The sequence below is a fragment of the Schistocerca piceifrons genome, chromosome 3 (genome assembly GCF_021461385.2).
Source record: "Schistocerca piceifrons isolate TAMUIC-IGC-003096 chromosome 3, iqSchPice1.1, whole genome shotgun sequence".
NCBI lineage: Eukaryota > Metazoa > Arthropoda > Insecta > Orthoptera > Acrididae > Schistocerca > Schistocerca piceifrons.
This window is the reverse complement of record NC_060140.1, coordinates 390,342,887-390,358,401: the sequence shown is the minus strand read 5'-3', so window position 1 is coordinate 390,358,401 and position 15,515 is coordinate 390,342,887. Positions and strand designations below refer to the sequence as shown.

General features: G+C 40.2%; 1 protein-coding gene across 1 annotated transcript in view; it reads left to right on the top strand.

Moving 5' to 3' along the window:
- The window catches only part of LOC124789950 (solute carrier family 22 member 7-like), a 134,126-nt gene that overhangs the window by 32,400 nt on the left and 86,211 nt on the right, over window positions 1-15,515 (top strand). Inside the window, exon 4 of the mRNA XM_047257479.1 lies at window positions 13,859-14,016. Within this exon, the coding sequence (XP_047113435.1) occupies window positions 13,859-14,016 (158 nt within the window). The remainder of the gene's footprint in view (window positions 1-13,858; window positions 14,017-15,515) is intronic.

Below are 15,515 nucleotides of genomic sequence, written 5' to 3'. Positions count from 1 at the left end.
GCTGAATGAAATGAACAGTCCAATGAGTACAGAATGTGAATTGAGAGTAAATCGAAGAAAGACGAAAGTAATCAGAAGTAGCAGAAATTAGAACAGCGAGAAACTTAACATCAGGATTGATGGTCAAAAAGTAGATGTAGTTTAGGAAATCTGTTACCTAAGCAGCAAAATTGAAAGTATCAGTGATAAGATTGTTCTAAATTAATTATTCAGCAAACCTGCATCTGACTGCGTCTGTGGACTTGTTTCTTGCACTCCTCCATTTTGGCAGAAATACAACATGTATTTGACTCAGCAATAAAATTTAAGAGAATAATGCCATTTGTGCAATGGCATTAAGATGGTACTGGAAAATTAACTTTTGGCCCTGATGTTTACTTGGTTCTTTCATTGGTGGGTAACTTCACTCTACTACTCATTTTCATATTTAATTTAAGCAAAGGATTTCGATTATGATTTAGGCTGTTAGAAACACAATGTTGATCTCAATATATATATTGCTAAAATTTTAAGTCATACACAAAACCTACCGTAGCACGAAACATTCTTACAAAAATTTTACCAAACTCTTACTGTGCCAAACCTTGGACATACAAATCCTAACTCTGAATATTATCTAACAAAACCAATTTGAAATCATTATATATCTTCTCTCATTTACGTGCTAAGGTTTGGTCTAGGGCAGCGAGCGAGACCTACCTTACAGCTGTCACCACACGTCTGCTTCCTCCGGGCACCTACCTGCCACTCCTGCCTTAAAGCTGTCTGCACACATGTGCTTTCTCTGGGCACCTACCTGCGACCCCTCGGTTTTTTACTGCGTGTGCCGAGCTCTCTTAACCATCAAAGAACCTCCTACTCAAAGATATTATACTCGTTCCACCTTGCGGTTGGCAACTACCAACTATTTCCTGGAGCTACCCTGATCAGACCTTAGCACATACCTTTCAAAATAACCAATGACGGACGGAGCAAGGAGGACATTAAAAACAGACTAGCACTGGCAAAAAAAAGGTGTGCCTGGCCAAAAGAAGTCTGCTGGTATCACACATGGGCCTTAATTTGAAGAAAAAATTTCTGAGGATGTACGTCTAGAGCGCACCATTGTACAATAGTGAAACATGGACTGCAGGAAGAGTGGAACAGAAGAGAATCTAAGCATTTGAGATGTGGTGCTACAGACAAATGTTGAAAATTAGATAGACTCACAAGGTAAGAAATGAGGAGGTTCTGCACAGAATCGGAGAGGAAAAGGAATTGTGGAAAACACTGACTAGGAGAAGGGGCAGGATGGTAGGACATGTGTTAAAACATCCAGGAATGACTTCCGTGGTACTAGAGGTAATAAACAATCCGATAGGTTGGCCAGGGTAGAGGCGATTTTAATATTTCTTTTGTGGGATCTAAACCTCTCTCACACCGGCCTGATTTAGCTTCACTGATCAGGATAGTAAAAACACGCGTATATTAAGGGAATTTTCATTCACAAAGCAGGTTTATCACATTCACACAGTTCAATACTGTTCTATCCTGATTAAATTGAGCTTAACTTAAATTCCATAAGGCAGTGAAGCAATTTCGAAGTCTCGGTGCGACTAAAATTGTCAGTCGATCTCCTGAAAACATTTGTAATAATTATTAACTTTCGGTGATCACATGGGGAAGACCGGAGATCTGCTGGTAAGACCGTGTTAGCCTATTTATTTGAACTTGATATCTTGAGCATACAAAACGGCAGGTTCGTCCAGTGAAAATCAGACGTTCCCCACTGATCCCGTGCAACACAGCGTAGTAAGCAGACACTGTCAATAATAATCAGTTAAATAATACGTGAACACACTTACTTTAGTTTAGTTCATGTATTAAATTCCTTCTCATACAGAATCTCATCAAGATGGCGACTAGCTCAACAATACATACATATACATCCTCCTTCTTTCACGGCTAATCGGCAAGATCTCCCTCATTCTTTTCATAAGAGAAAACATGGCAGAGAAGCTATTCCATGGAGTAAATGGACGCTCCAAGGAATAATAGGGCTTGAAACTACTTTGCATTGATAATCATCGTATATTAAAGTTTAGGAATCGGTAAGATAGGAAGAGATATTTCGAGATATGTACTGAAAATATCGTGGAGAGACCGCTGCAAGAGACGTTACACAATGACACCATTTATTGGACTGGAAACTGTCCTGACAATCACCAAGGCGATGATCAAAATAAAACTTCGACAGTGGACAAGGAGACAGCTTGTAGAATGTTGGGCTAAGGTCCAAAAGCAAAAACATAGCAAGGTACTGATGCTGAAGCCATGTTCTAAGAGAAGCCTCTCAGTCCTGGGCTTGAACTGGAGAGAAATGATGCTCATAGTAGGACTATTGATAGACCATGGGAATTTCAAATACAATGGGGATAACAGAAGAAGACCACAAATATAGGACGTGTGGTGTGGGTGAGGAAATCGCATCACACCTGATCTTCGAACGCGAGACATTGGAGATTAAATATTCGGATCAACCAGATCTGAAAAATCTGTGTCTAGTAAGGCACTGGTAAAGGATCTCCTTGTACTGTTCAAGGGCATTGGTTGGCTTTACTAGAGATACAGGGAACGATACCGCACCAGACACTCTGTTTCGGTGCGGGCAGCAGTGGGCTTGACCAATGTTTTTGCTTTCCTGATAAAATCTAATCAAATCAAATCAATCCGTGGTGCTAGTGGGAACTGTAGAGGGCAAAAGCTGTAGAGGGAGACAGAGATAGGAATACATTCAGCAAATAATTGAGGATGCATGGCCATAGGCATCAAACTAGTCAGAAGACTGATGAATCAAAAAAAAAAAAAAAAAAAAATAAGAAAAAAAATTGCAGTTGTGGTGGCTCAGGTCCACCATGACTTTGTTTCTCTTGTATGCCAGATAGTAAAAGAAGAGAGACGGCAGTTTATGGCAGCCAGAACTGACACATCAACTAAGCCAAGAATGACGACGTTATTAGTCAAGAGGTAATGCGCAGTGACGTACAAGATGCTCCCATAGCAGCTTAATTCAGGAAAACTGAGGCCACTATCTACGAAGGTGGGACCACAACACATGTAAATCCTCTGTGGAAGACAGTAACAATGAGTTCAGGAAATCTCATTGACGTTATCACCGATGGACAACCTGCCCAGGCGCTAGTCGACTCAAGGGTTTTCCTTTCCACAATGTCGAAAGTTTATCATTGCCACCTAATTAAGACTACATTCTGTTATAGAAAACTGTGTGTGCTGAAAAACGCTGACAGGAAACACATCCTGCCTACAAGAACATGTATTGTAAGAATAACTGTTATAAAAAGAACCGATCTCGCTGAATGTGTCTTTTTAATGTAGTCATAACGTTATTCTCGGACAGGACGTCTTACAGGGTTCACAAGCAGTCATAGACCGTGCATCATCAGGGATATAGCTTGAAGAAGCTGTTCCAACAGGCACACATCACATAACAAAGATTGTCCTGGATGGCTGTTCGCCGGTGAAGAAATTACACCCATGACATTTGTCGAGATGAGTCCCAGTTATCAGTCTAGATGCTAAGTTGAACTGTGAAGCTTTTGTCGATTGCAAAAATCCACTCAGATTCACCCATGAAATCCATATGCCAGTGGAGCTCGTAGGGACTGCAGGACTTCAAGTCAAGTCAAATCAAATCATTTTATTTCATCTTCAAATATTTTACGATGCAGCTGATGCCATCATACAGAAATACATTAAATAGAGTACTTAAAAACAAATACATAGAAAATATACGAACATTTTATACAAAGAATGTCTAATGCAGAATGCTACTTAAAATATCTGCAAATCGGAACTACAGGACTTTAACATCCCCGCAGATGGGAGAGTCAGTTAATATGGTCTCCTTTATAGCATGTACAATAGACTTCTAGCGTATAAAAAGCTTTATCCGTTAGCCACTTCTTTGTAACATTTTTAACCACAGATAATTATACGTCATATGCCTGTGAAGGCAATAATTAAATAACTTACCTTGTATACTGGTAGATGTTAATTCTCTACTGAAGCATACTTGCAGGCATATATAAAGTTTCTTTGTGTCATGTGTCATGTAGATGAGCTGATTGTGGTAGGATACATTTTGTGTTGATTTTCTTTTACATGTAATAAACAACTGAATATTAACAATGATGGGATGGTCAGTATTGTCAGTTTTTTAAAATGGACTCTGCAATAAATCCTACTCTCAGAAATTCGTAAGGTGCACTAATGGTCGTTTTTTGCCAAATAAAGATTGTCTTTGCTCTTGGTGAGATACCCCACAGCAACACTCCATATGTTAAGTGTGTACAGAAGAAGGCACGATATGAAGTAAGTAAAGTATTACCACTTACACAAGCTCTAAGTTTCCCCAATGATTAAGTGATTCTTGCTATCTTTGTATTATATAAAATTCGTATGTGTATCTGAAGTTAATCTTTAGTCAAGGTGAATTCCAAGGAGTTCTACTGATTTGTTATCTGTTTCTATATTGCATAGAGTAAAGAGAAGATTTATTGTTTTCTCAGGTTTGAATCTTAGCACATTGATTTCAAACCAATCATTAGCTGTTCTTTACTTTGTAATTTTAATATATCAGAGTCCTTCCCTGTTAGTATAAAAGTAGTATCATCTGCACAAAGAACTGATCTACATTTTACCACATTTGCAATATCATTTATATAAATGTTAAACAACAAAGGTTCCAGTACAGATCCCTATGGAAGACCTGCATGAAACTTCATGCACCTGATCTTAATCTGCTAAAGTCCACCATCTGTTTTATATCATTCAAGTAAGATTCCATGAGAGGAAGCAGCCTACCTTGCATCTAAAGTCATGCTGCCACAGATTCTGAAACAGGATTTTGTGATTCACTGGGTCAAAACCCTAACTGAGGTTCACAAGTGTAACAGAAGCAAATAATTTGGCTGAAATGAGTTTAAAATAAATGATACAATACTTTTGTCTGTCTGTACCGTAGACAGACCCAGCCTGAATCCATATTGGAATTATGACAGAAATCCATGACATGCCAAATACATACAAATTTCTAACTGTACGAATTATTTTGCTATTTTTAACAGTACGGGAACAAGGGATGTGGAATGGAAATTATTAGATAACCCTTCTTGTGTAAGGGCAAAACCATAATTATTTTTATGCAGGGTGGAAAGAACCTTCTTCAAACATCCAATTAGTCAGTGTGCACTATATTTTTAATAATATAATTGGATAATCCCTAAAAAGCTTAAGTTTTTTAATTGTTATATATATCTTGATTTCTTGGACCTTAAATGTTGACCACTTATCAGTTTTCGTTACATTTTGTGGATGTTTCAGGAACACATTTGTAACTTGAAAGTTTTGTTCATTTTGACATTTTTGAGAGATATCTAAGCTTGAGCTAGCTACATTTGAGATGTTGACAAGAAATACATTAAATTCATCAGGTGTGATACTGACACCACTTGAAAGATTTCCATGGTTCTTAGTTTTACATATTTTAGCCTTCACAATCTACCAGGCAGCTTTACACTTATTATGGGCATTACTAATAAATTCATCATTTGCTTGGCATTCAGCACTTCTAATCCCTACCCTATAATGACTTCATGTACTTCACTTTATCTTTATAATAGTTCTTTGAATGATTATAGTAAATCATGACTAAAGATCTAAGTTTGTGGAATTCAAGTTTGAACCGTTCACATAAAGATGTCTGTCAAGGCTTTACAGTTGAAGATTAGTGTCTTATAGCTACCTTGGTACAATGTTGTTCAAGTGTACCAGAAATCATAATAATAAATCTGCTAATGGCATCATCAATATTAACATAGAGAGCATTGCATGTTCTTTTATCACTTGTAGTTTGGTCCTGTAATCAGCAGCACTTGTGTCATTAATTATCCTGAGTTGTTCAATCTGCTTACAAACAGGTTTAATATTATTAGCAATAAGTTTTAGTAAAATGATTTTATGGTCAGATAAGGAGGAGAACTTTAGACCAGTGACTGTCACGAGCAGCCACAAATCGTACCTAAAGGTATATTCGTAGGAAAAACTGAATGAGCTTAGCACCAATGATGAAAGATCATTCTCAGATACTACAGACAATGGAAGGGAGGGAGCTACTTTCGAGCTGACGATAAGATCTGGCATGACTGAGGAGCAACGTAGTGAGTGATAACTTTTCCGCACAAATTTCTGGATACCTCCTAATCTGGAATGGAAAAAAGACAGACCAAATGGCCCATGGCAAAGCACTGTATCAGCACTGTGGATCATCCACTAATTTGCTAGCAGTCATACAGGGTGTCTTTGTCTAAGCAATGGGTAATTAGGAAACCTAGTAGAAAAGTAGGGTTGTAGCCTCTCCCCGATGTTATTCAATCTGTATATTGAGCAAGCAGTAAAGGAAACAGAAGAAAAATTCGGAGTAGGTATTAAAATTCATGGAGAAGAAGTAAAAACTTTGAGGTTTGCCGATGACATTGTAATTCTGTCAGAGACAGCAAAGGACTTGGAAGAGCAGTTGAACGGAATGGACAGTGTCTTGAAAGGAGGATATAAGATGAACATCAACAAAAGCAAAACGAGAATAATGGAATGTAGTCAAATTAAATCGGGTGATGCTGAGGGGATTAGATTAGGAAATGAGACACTTAAAGTAGTAAAGGAGTTTTGCTATTTAGGGAGTAAAATAACTGATAATGGTCGAAGTAGAGAGGATATAAAATGTAGACTGGCAATGGCAAGGAAATCGTTTCTGAAGAAGAGAAATTTGTTAACATCGAGTATAGATTTAAGTGTCAGGAAGCCGTTTCTGAAAGTATTTGTATGGAGTGTAGCCATGTACGGAAGTGAAACATGGACGATAACCAGTTTGGACAAGAAGAGAATAGAAGCTTTCGAAATGTGGTGCTATAGAAGAATACTGAAGATAAGGTGGGTAGATCATGTAACTAATGAGGAGGTATTGAATAGGATTGGGGAGAAGAGAAGTTTGTGGCACAACTTGACTAGAAGAAGGGATCGGTTGGTAGGACATGTTTTGAGGCATCAAGGGATCACAAATTTAGCATTGGAGGGCAGCGTGGAGGGTAAAAATCGTAGAGGGAGACCAAGAGATCAATACACTAAGCAGATTCAGATGGATGTAGGTTGCAGTAAGTACTGTGAGATGAAGAAGCTTCCACAGGATAGAGTAGCATGGAGAGCTCCATCAAACCAGTCTCAGGACTGAAGACCACAACAACAACAGTAGAAAAGATGCTGCAAGATGACATTACTGTACCTCCAGAGAGTCTATGGTCCTCTCCTGTGGTCCTTGTGAAAAAGAAGACTGCCACATGGCGTTCCAGTGTCAACTACCGACGTAGAAACAGAATCGCGAAAAGAGATGCCTATGCATTGCTGTGCACGGATGACTCGCTGGAATGCTTGAAACGAATAAAGTACATCTCAAATATGGCTGAGACTGATCTCGAGGCTGACTGGGAGAAGACTGTCTTCATGACTCCTGACAGCCTGTATATTTTCGAAGTTATGCTGTTTGGAATACAAAATACTCTAGCCACCTAGTTAATGGCGATGGAGCCCAGAGTCCAGAGAAAATAAGAGCAGGTTCCCCGACTCCTTAGCACATTCCTGATATGAGAAGTTTTGTCGGAATGTGTACATACTACCAGAATTTCATTAAGAACTTCTGTATAAAGACACATCCCTTGCAAAAGGTACTGCTGCGAGATGCCAAATTTTTTGGAAACAAGATGCAAGAAAGATCTTTCCTCATTGACTGGGAGGGGCTACCATCTTCTCCAGTTCTAGTACTGTATGACAAGAATTCTGAGACAGAACACACCGATGCTAGTGGTTACGATACTGGTGCGGTTCTGGTACAAATTCAGGGAGGCGCTGAAAAGATGATAGCTTATGCTTTCAGAGGACTCTTCAAGTTGGAGATGAATTTCTCTATAACAAATAAAGACTGCCTTGCAGTAATTTGTGTCTTCAAATTTTCCAGCCGTATATATTTGACAAAACATTCAGTACTATGATGGACCAGCTCTACGCTGGCCGACTAGGCTGAAGGATCCATCAGTCCACTGCCGATTTGGGCAATGAGGATCCAGGAGTACGAAGTCACTGTGGGTATACAACAAGGGACATTCAACGAATCCTTTAGTGGAACATAAAAGCGCGTCGAAATCTCAGTCACCGCTGCATTAAATGACATTTCCGGTGAACAGAGGGACGATCCAGAAAATTTGAAAACTATAGAAGACTTGAAGAAGGAAGAACCAAGGTAAGAAGAATTCTAGTTATTAAATAGAACATTGTGCAAGAGGAACTGTGTACACTGGGGCAGAAAAGGTTGCCCATCATCTCAGCTCATCTACAGTCAGCTATTCAAGTTTGTTCAGAAACTCCAACGTTAGTTACCTGGTATTCGTGAAGACGCTGGGCTTAAATCGCCAGCCAGGTGGATACTGATCTATTAGACACTATGTGAGCCATTGTGATGAATGCCAACGATGGAAGCACATGTCACAGTTACCTCCAGGGCATCTCGTACTTACACCTACTGCACTGGCATTCCGTTGGATCGATTTCTCGTGGGGTTTCCCAAAGTCGACAAACAGGAATCTTTGGATAACAATCTGCAATGAATACCTCACTTGCTACATTGTCACCATAGCTGTGACAACTGCCAAAGATCTGGAAATTGAATGGTTGATTGTATAATATATCATTTTGAAGCAAAAAGCGTGCCATGTGATGATTTCTGATCGTTGCTAGGTTTTCCAGTCGAGACTAGTATCAGAGGAAATTCCATTTTGTGACGTCACCCACAGGATAATTGTGTACTACCCACATGTGAACGGCCTCGGAGAATGCTTAAATACACTGATGTCAAACAGAGAGACTGATATACAAATTCGGATACAATACTGCCCATCTCGAAATTCTCGTGCACCACAGCACAAATAGACACTACAGGTTTCGAACAGTTGTTTCTGCTCCATGATCACGAGTTCGGAACAATAATGGGTACACTGTTCTTTTTTCAATTAGAAGATACTCAGGATGACTACATGAAACACTCATCAATGGGTCTGAAGAAGAAGTACAGACGACCTGCAGACGGACGCTGCCCAGGAGAATGGCCGAGAGCGTAGAACACTATTCATTACCCAATGAGATATACCACAGTAGATTTGGCACGAATTTGTACTTCTTTATCGAAAGTGGGACTAATGCTTCTTTGGGTTGTATCGCATCGATATAAAATCGAGAATTAAGGCCCTTCAGCAAGAAGACAAAAGTGCATGGACCTTCTCCGATGAAGCCATAATACAGTTCCGAGACGTCCTCCGATGAAGTCATACTATAGTTCTGAGGCTTCTTGTTATGCATCACAAGCCTTCGACTGGTGGGACTATCTTCGACGCTCACCATAGTGAAAAGGATGTGACAGCACGACCAGAACCTGTGGACCCTCCAGCGCTGTCAAAAGAGAATCACTCACAAGACCCAGGTCCAGGGTGCTGTCATAGATTCGAATGAGATATTCTGAAACAACAAGACGCTCTTTCTTCATCAGATGTAATAAATAACGTGCATCTAGAAAAATTTGGCTGAATCCGTTGTGGTGTAGTAGTTAACATCACTCGCTGACAAGCTGTGGGGTTCCAGTTCGAAGTCAACCACAAGCCCTTATTAGTTATTTAGTGCTCGAAATTCTGGTGTTTGTAACTTCTTTGTGAGAGAGTGCTGAAAAATAATGCCTCTAAAATATTGTACGAAAACTCTTAAAGTTTTCTTAATTAAAGCAAACGTTTTAGCATTATACATCTTTATTCTCCATGTCTACATATTTATTTCTCAACCCAGTCATCCCAGCGACGCAAAAATTTCTCCAAACAGGAGACGGTATGTTGATACTGCCTGTTAAACGCTGTCGGGCTGGGCTAGCACTTGGATGGGTGACCATCCGGTCTGCCGAGTGCTGTTGGGAAGCGGGGTGCACTGAGCCCTTGTGAGGCAAACTGAGGAGCTACTTCACTGAGAAGTAGCGGCGCCGGTCTCGGAAACTGACATACGGTCGGGAGAGCGGTGTGCTGACCACATGCCCCTCCATATCCGCATCCAGTGACCCCTATCGGCTGAGGACGACACGGCTGTCAGTCGGTACCGTTGGACCTTCCTGGCCTGTTTGGGAGGAGTTTTAGGTTTTGTAGAATGTTCAACTCACCTCTACTTGCACTGCTTCATCGCTATCAAAGTGACATTCTCGAAGGTCTTCTTTAAGTTATGGAAACGAATCAAAATCGGATGGGGCTAAGTCTTCAACCGTCTCCTATGAGTGTCGTTGGTTGCAGCACGCAGGTGTGTAGTTCTATTCTGACTGTGCGTAATAAACATACCACAATGCTAAATGCTGTTCATCATTGACGACCCTGATTTCGGATCTGGATTTTATTGTGGTTAGGACGTGACAGTTTTAGCAAATTTGATTACTAAACAAACTTAGAATTCGTTAGTGGAAGGTGAAACAATAAAACCATTGCAGAAAACAATTTATCAGTGAACGTATGTCTAACAAGAAGTCTAACATCTCTTTATCAAGTAAAATGGGGTCAGTTGCATAGTTTTGTTGCTTACATTGCTCATTTGACGACATACAATCACAGCTGTTACCAAGGAAAATAAACAAAGGGGCAAAATGATTCATCTGACACCCTGTACGCTCGGGTGGCCCACATTTAATTTAGATTTACTGGTCAATTAGAAGACGACACTCAGGATCTTGTTTTTATACTTATTACTTCACAGTACTTGATTCTGGCTTTTATATGGCCATATAAACACAGCAGTCTAAACAGGAGGAGAACATTTGTTGCTCAGGCCGATGCAGTGTCTTCTAAGAAAAGTGAAAATTTCTGTCACGCTGAAAATGACCGTGGTTTTCAGGTAGAAAATTTTTTCTCTTATTTTTAATTTGGTATTCTTTTAGATGAGTCCAGTGTGCATAACTTTTCTTTTGAGTGAGTACATTCGATTCCTTCAGTATGATATCCGAGGGACTATTAAGACCCATAAACAATGGTCAGAATTTCACATTAGATTGAAAACGTTTTAGATTACATGTTTGTTCAGATGAGGGAGTAGAGGGAAGTCGAATGGTGCCAGATCTAGCGAGTAGGACAGATGCTACATGTAGTTCATATATCGCTGATTTCACATTATCGTCTGCTTGCTTGGCTGAGTGATTACAGACGTGCTTGCCTCTCATGCAGCGTGCCCGGGTTCTATTCCCGGCCGGGTTGGAGATTTTCTCCGCTCCTGGACCGGGTGTTGTGTTGTTCTCATAATCATTTCATCCTCATCACCGGCACGTAAGTCACCCAATGTGGCGTCAACTGAAATAAGACTTGCACACGGCGGACGAACTTCCCCGGATGGGGCCTCCCACCCGAAAATACCACGCTCATTTCCATTTTTTTTCCGTTACCAGTTCATGTTTGTATGGTACTGGATTTCCTGTCTCTTCTAGTCCACCTTTACGTTACGAGTTTTCATGTTGTGCCAGTCAGTTATTTTTATCCCTTACAGAAAATTATTGGAAATGTTAATGTATCAGAAAAACACTGGACATATTTTCATTGATTAGTTTGTTCAAAAAATGTTCAAATGTGTGTGAAATCTTATGGGACTTAACTGCTAAGGTCATCAGTCCCTAAGCTTACACACTACTCAACCGAAATTTTCTTAAGGACAAGCACACACAATCATGCCCGAGGGGCGACTCGAACCTCCACCGGAACCAGCCGCACAGTCTATGACAGCAGCACCCGAGACCGCTCGGCTGATCCCGCGCGGCCGGCCGCGGTGGCGATGCGGTTCTAGGCGCTCAGTCCGGAACCGCGCGACTGCTACGGTCGCAGGTTCGAATCCTGCCTCGGGCATGGATGTGTGTGATGTCCTTAGGTTAGTTAGGTTTAAGTAGTTGTAAGTTCTAGGGGACTGATGACCACAGATGTTAAGTCCCATAGTGCTCAGAGCCATTTGAACCATTTTTTGATCCCGCGCGGCTGTTAGTTTGTTGCTAGAATCATTACTATCTTCGGCAGTTATCACCTGAACAATAATGAACAGGAGAAAGTACAGTTTATCATCTCATAATGAAATTCCCACAAGGCTACATTCTTTATCCAAGTTTTAATATCTGGTATATTGGTAGACAAATTGGAAGCCGTTGATGACTATGAGACATTTCTAAATATATTCATTTCTCTCAAGATTTTCGAGAAAGTGGACCAGTTTAAATTTCTCTCAACATTAAGGCTTGCCTTAAGGAGATCAAATGGTTCGTTACTGCATCTTCAACTGTCTTTATACATTCAATCACTTCATCTATTCCCTCACGTTTTCACTGTGTTTTTCTGTCAACTCGTGGGGAAAAACTGCGAACTTTTACAGTTCTCGTTGACTTTCCCTCATGTAACACATACGAATAACTTCATCAGTTTGCTATTAGAAATAGCTTAGTTTCTCATTCAACATTCTATTCCTAAGAATGCCTACACTTTTATACAGCATGGGATGCCGCTGCTGTTGTTTCCGAATGTGCAGTATTCTTCGGATACGGTAGTGAAGCACTATCAGTTCACAAGGCAGGTCACCGGACGATTATACGCTTCATATTGTAAATTTAGGATACATTTGACAACAGTTTCGTTTGAGAACTTAAGTAAAATTTATGCAAGCTGAGACTTGAAATTTCTGTTATTTATGCGGCAAAGCCAATTTATCTTAATATCTATTTCTTCTGTCTCGCAAGAATTTGGCACTGAGGAAGATTGTTGGGAATACTTGATTGAGAAAGAGCTGTCCGTATTAAATGTATCTTGCTAGAAAATATTACATAACGAATTAAAATGTGTGTACCGCATCCTACCGAAAGAATCGTGGTGTTATCGACGTGGATAACTGTTTAATTCTGCCATCAATCTGCATTCCTTTTGCGCAAGACATTTGCAGTTAATATGGAATAGCCGCGCGGGGTTAGCCGAGCGGTCTTAGGCGCTGCAGTCATGGACTGGGCGGCTGGTCCCCGCGGAGGTTCGAGTCCTCCCTCGGGCATGGGTGAGTGTGTTTGTCCTTAGAATAATTTAGCCGTTAAGTCCCATAAGATTTCACACATTTTTAATATGGAATATGGCACTGACAGGGGATGAAACTGTGGTAACCGGCGACTTGAGTTCGAATGTTAGTCTTAAGCTAGAGACATGATTCTTTTATTACTTCGTGATATTTCAGTCTATCCGGTGAACACACATTCATAGGCTGTCTGCTATTAAACGACAAGTTTTATTGAACAGAACTTTTCAGAAACGCCAGACACTGCATGTATGAGGAAGCCATCATCAATCGTCAGTAACGGCTAACCCTCTACCTAGCTAGAACCTTCTCCGACGACACGTCGCAACACTGAGACTACAGCTCACTACACAATACGGTAATGATTTATTTACGAGCCAGTTCTACGAACCTTGAGCTTCTTTAAAGCTATCGCTAAAAGTTAGAAGATCACAAAAAACTATATTATGTCAGAGAATGACATTATTATTTCATACATAACCTGAAAGCGATTAGAAATGATTGGCAGAGAAATAGTGACATGATATTTTCGTGTCACGATGTTGTTGTAAATAAGTATTTTCGTGTTGTATGTCATTATCAATGGAGTGATAAGAAATTTGTGATAATTTTAGTGTTCGGTGTTTCCATGAAATGTGTTTGCCTGTCACAGATTTGGACGAAAGAAGCAGTTTCTGCTAGGCCTGAGTGCCACGGCGCTGTCCCAGACACTGCTCCCAGCTTCAGTGTCCGTCTTCCCTCTCTACATTGCTCTGTCAGCAGCCTCTGAAGGCACGCACTTGCCCATGTTAGAAGCAACCATGGCGACAGGTGAGTTAAGCTGGAGTAATAAAAAAGCAGACATATGTAAAGCAACGATACCATTTATTATCAACACTACTATCTAACAATCACTAAAATATTATCTAAAAATGTTTTCAAAGGCAATTTTTGAACAACCACAATAATTCTGTGGCACGGTTCTAAAAGGGCCAATGTCAATATTTGTCAAAACTGGTTTTATTGGGTTCCCCATAAAGTTTCAGGTGCTCTTCATAATGTTAAACCGGCCATATAGGATGAGAGGAGGTTTTAAGATGTAAGCCCGAAACTGTTTTATCAAGTTTCCAATCAGCATAAAAGGGCAAATCTTGACATTGGCCCTCCCTCTTATTTTACATTTGTTGTAAGAAGGGCCAATGTCGACATTGGCCTTTTTTGCTGACAGATGGTTTCAACAATTGAAACAGTGCTTTGACATTGGAATTAAATCTGGCGGGAATACACAATAATAAGAGTTGTTCCTTTAACAATTCCCCTAACCATTCGGCGCATCGTTAGTGAGGAGTCTAGAGAGTCTTGGTGCACACAAACATCATGTTTTACAGAGGCAATAAGGAAGAGCTTGAGGAACAAACTGATCCTGAAATATCACCGCTGACGTCGTCACTTTGCCTTGGAGGTAAGGTTACTAAAATAAACTGGTATCAGGGGCATTTATCCCTAATTTTTCCAACACAAAACCATAAATGAACTGGTATCTCTACTTAATACCAATCTAAAATATTATCAACCGCCTATTAAATTTATTTCATTTTTATTTTCTTTAAAGTCATCACAGTACCAGTACAGAAGGAAATGCATGTTCATCATTACTGCCAGACGCAGTTTCAAGTTCTGATGAAGATGTGTTTGAAGATTCTGGTGAATATGTTGCAAGTGGTGGAGAAAGTAGTGCATCCACAGATGACCTGTAACTGAACAAACGTCAGGATGATCTCTCCATTGTCAAAAATTCCGGATTACTCCTCAATTCGGATCTCTGGGAAATGACTGCAAACAGTGAGGCGACCATACGAAAAAGATTGAACAGCCAACGAAAGGATAACGTTCTACGAGTCGCAGCACAGAATATCAGACAGTCGAAGGATAGTTATAGCGAGTACTCTGTCAAGAATCATAAGAGAAGGAGGTATCCTGGGAAAAGGTTGGACGCATATAAGAAGATTGTAGTGTAATTACATCATGATCAGTATTAGAACAAGAATTTAAAAGAGTTTTGGACGATTCAAGATCAGAAAAGGCAGACGGATTGGATAACATTCCGTCGGAATTTCTAAAATAATTTGGGGACATGGCAGTAAAGCAACTAATTACGTTGGCGTGTAGAATGTATGAGACTTGCGATACACCCTCAGACCTTTCCGAAAACGTTGTCCACACAGTTCCAAAGATAGCAAGAACCGACAAGTGCGAGAAACATCGCAAAAAAAAAAATGGTTCAAACGGCTCTAAGCACTATGGGACTTAACATCTGAGGTCATCAGTCC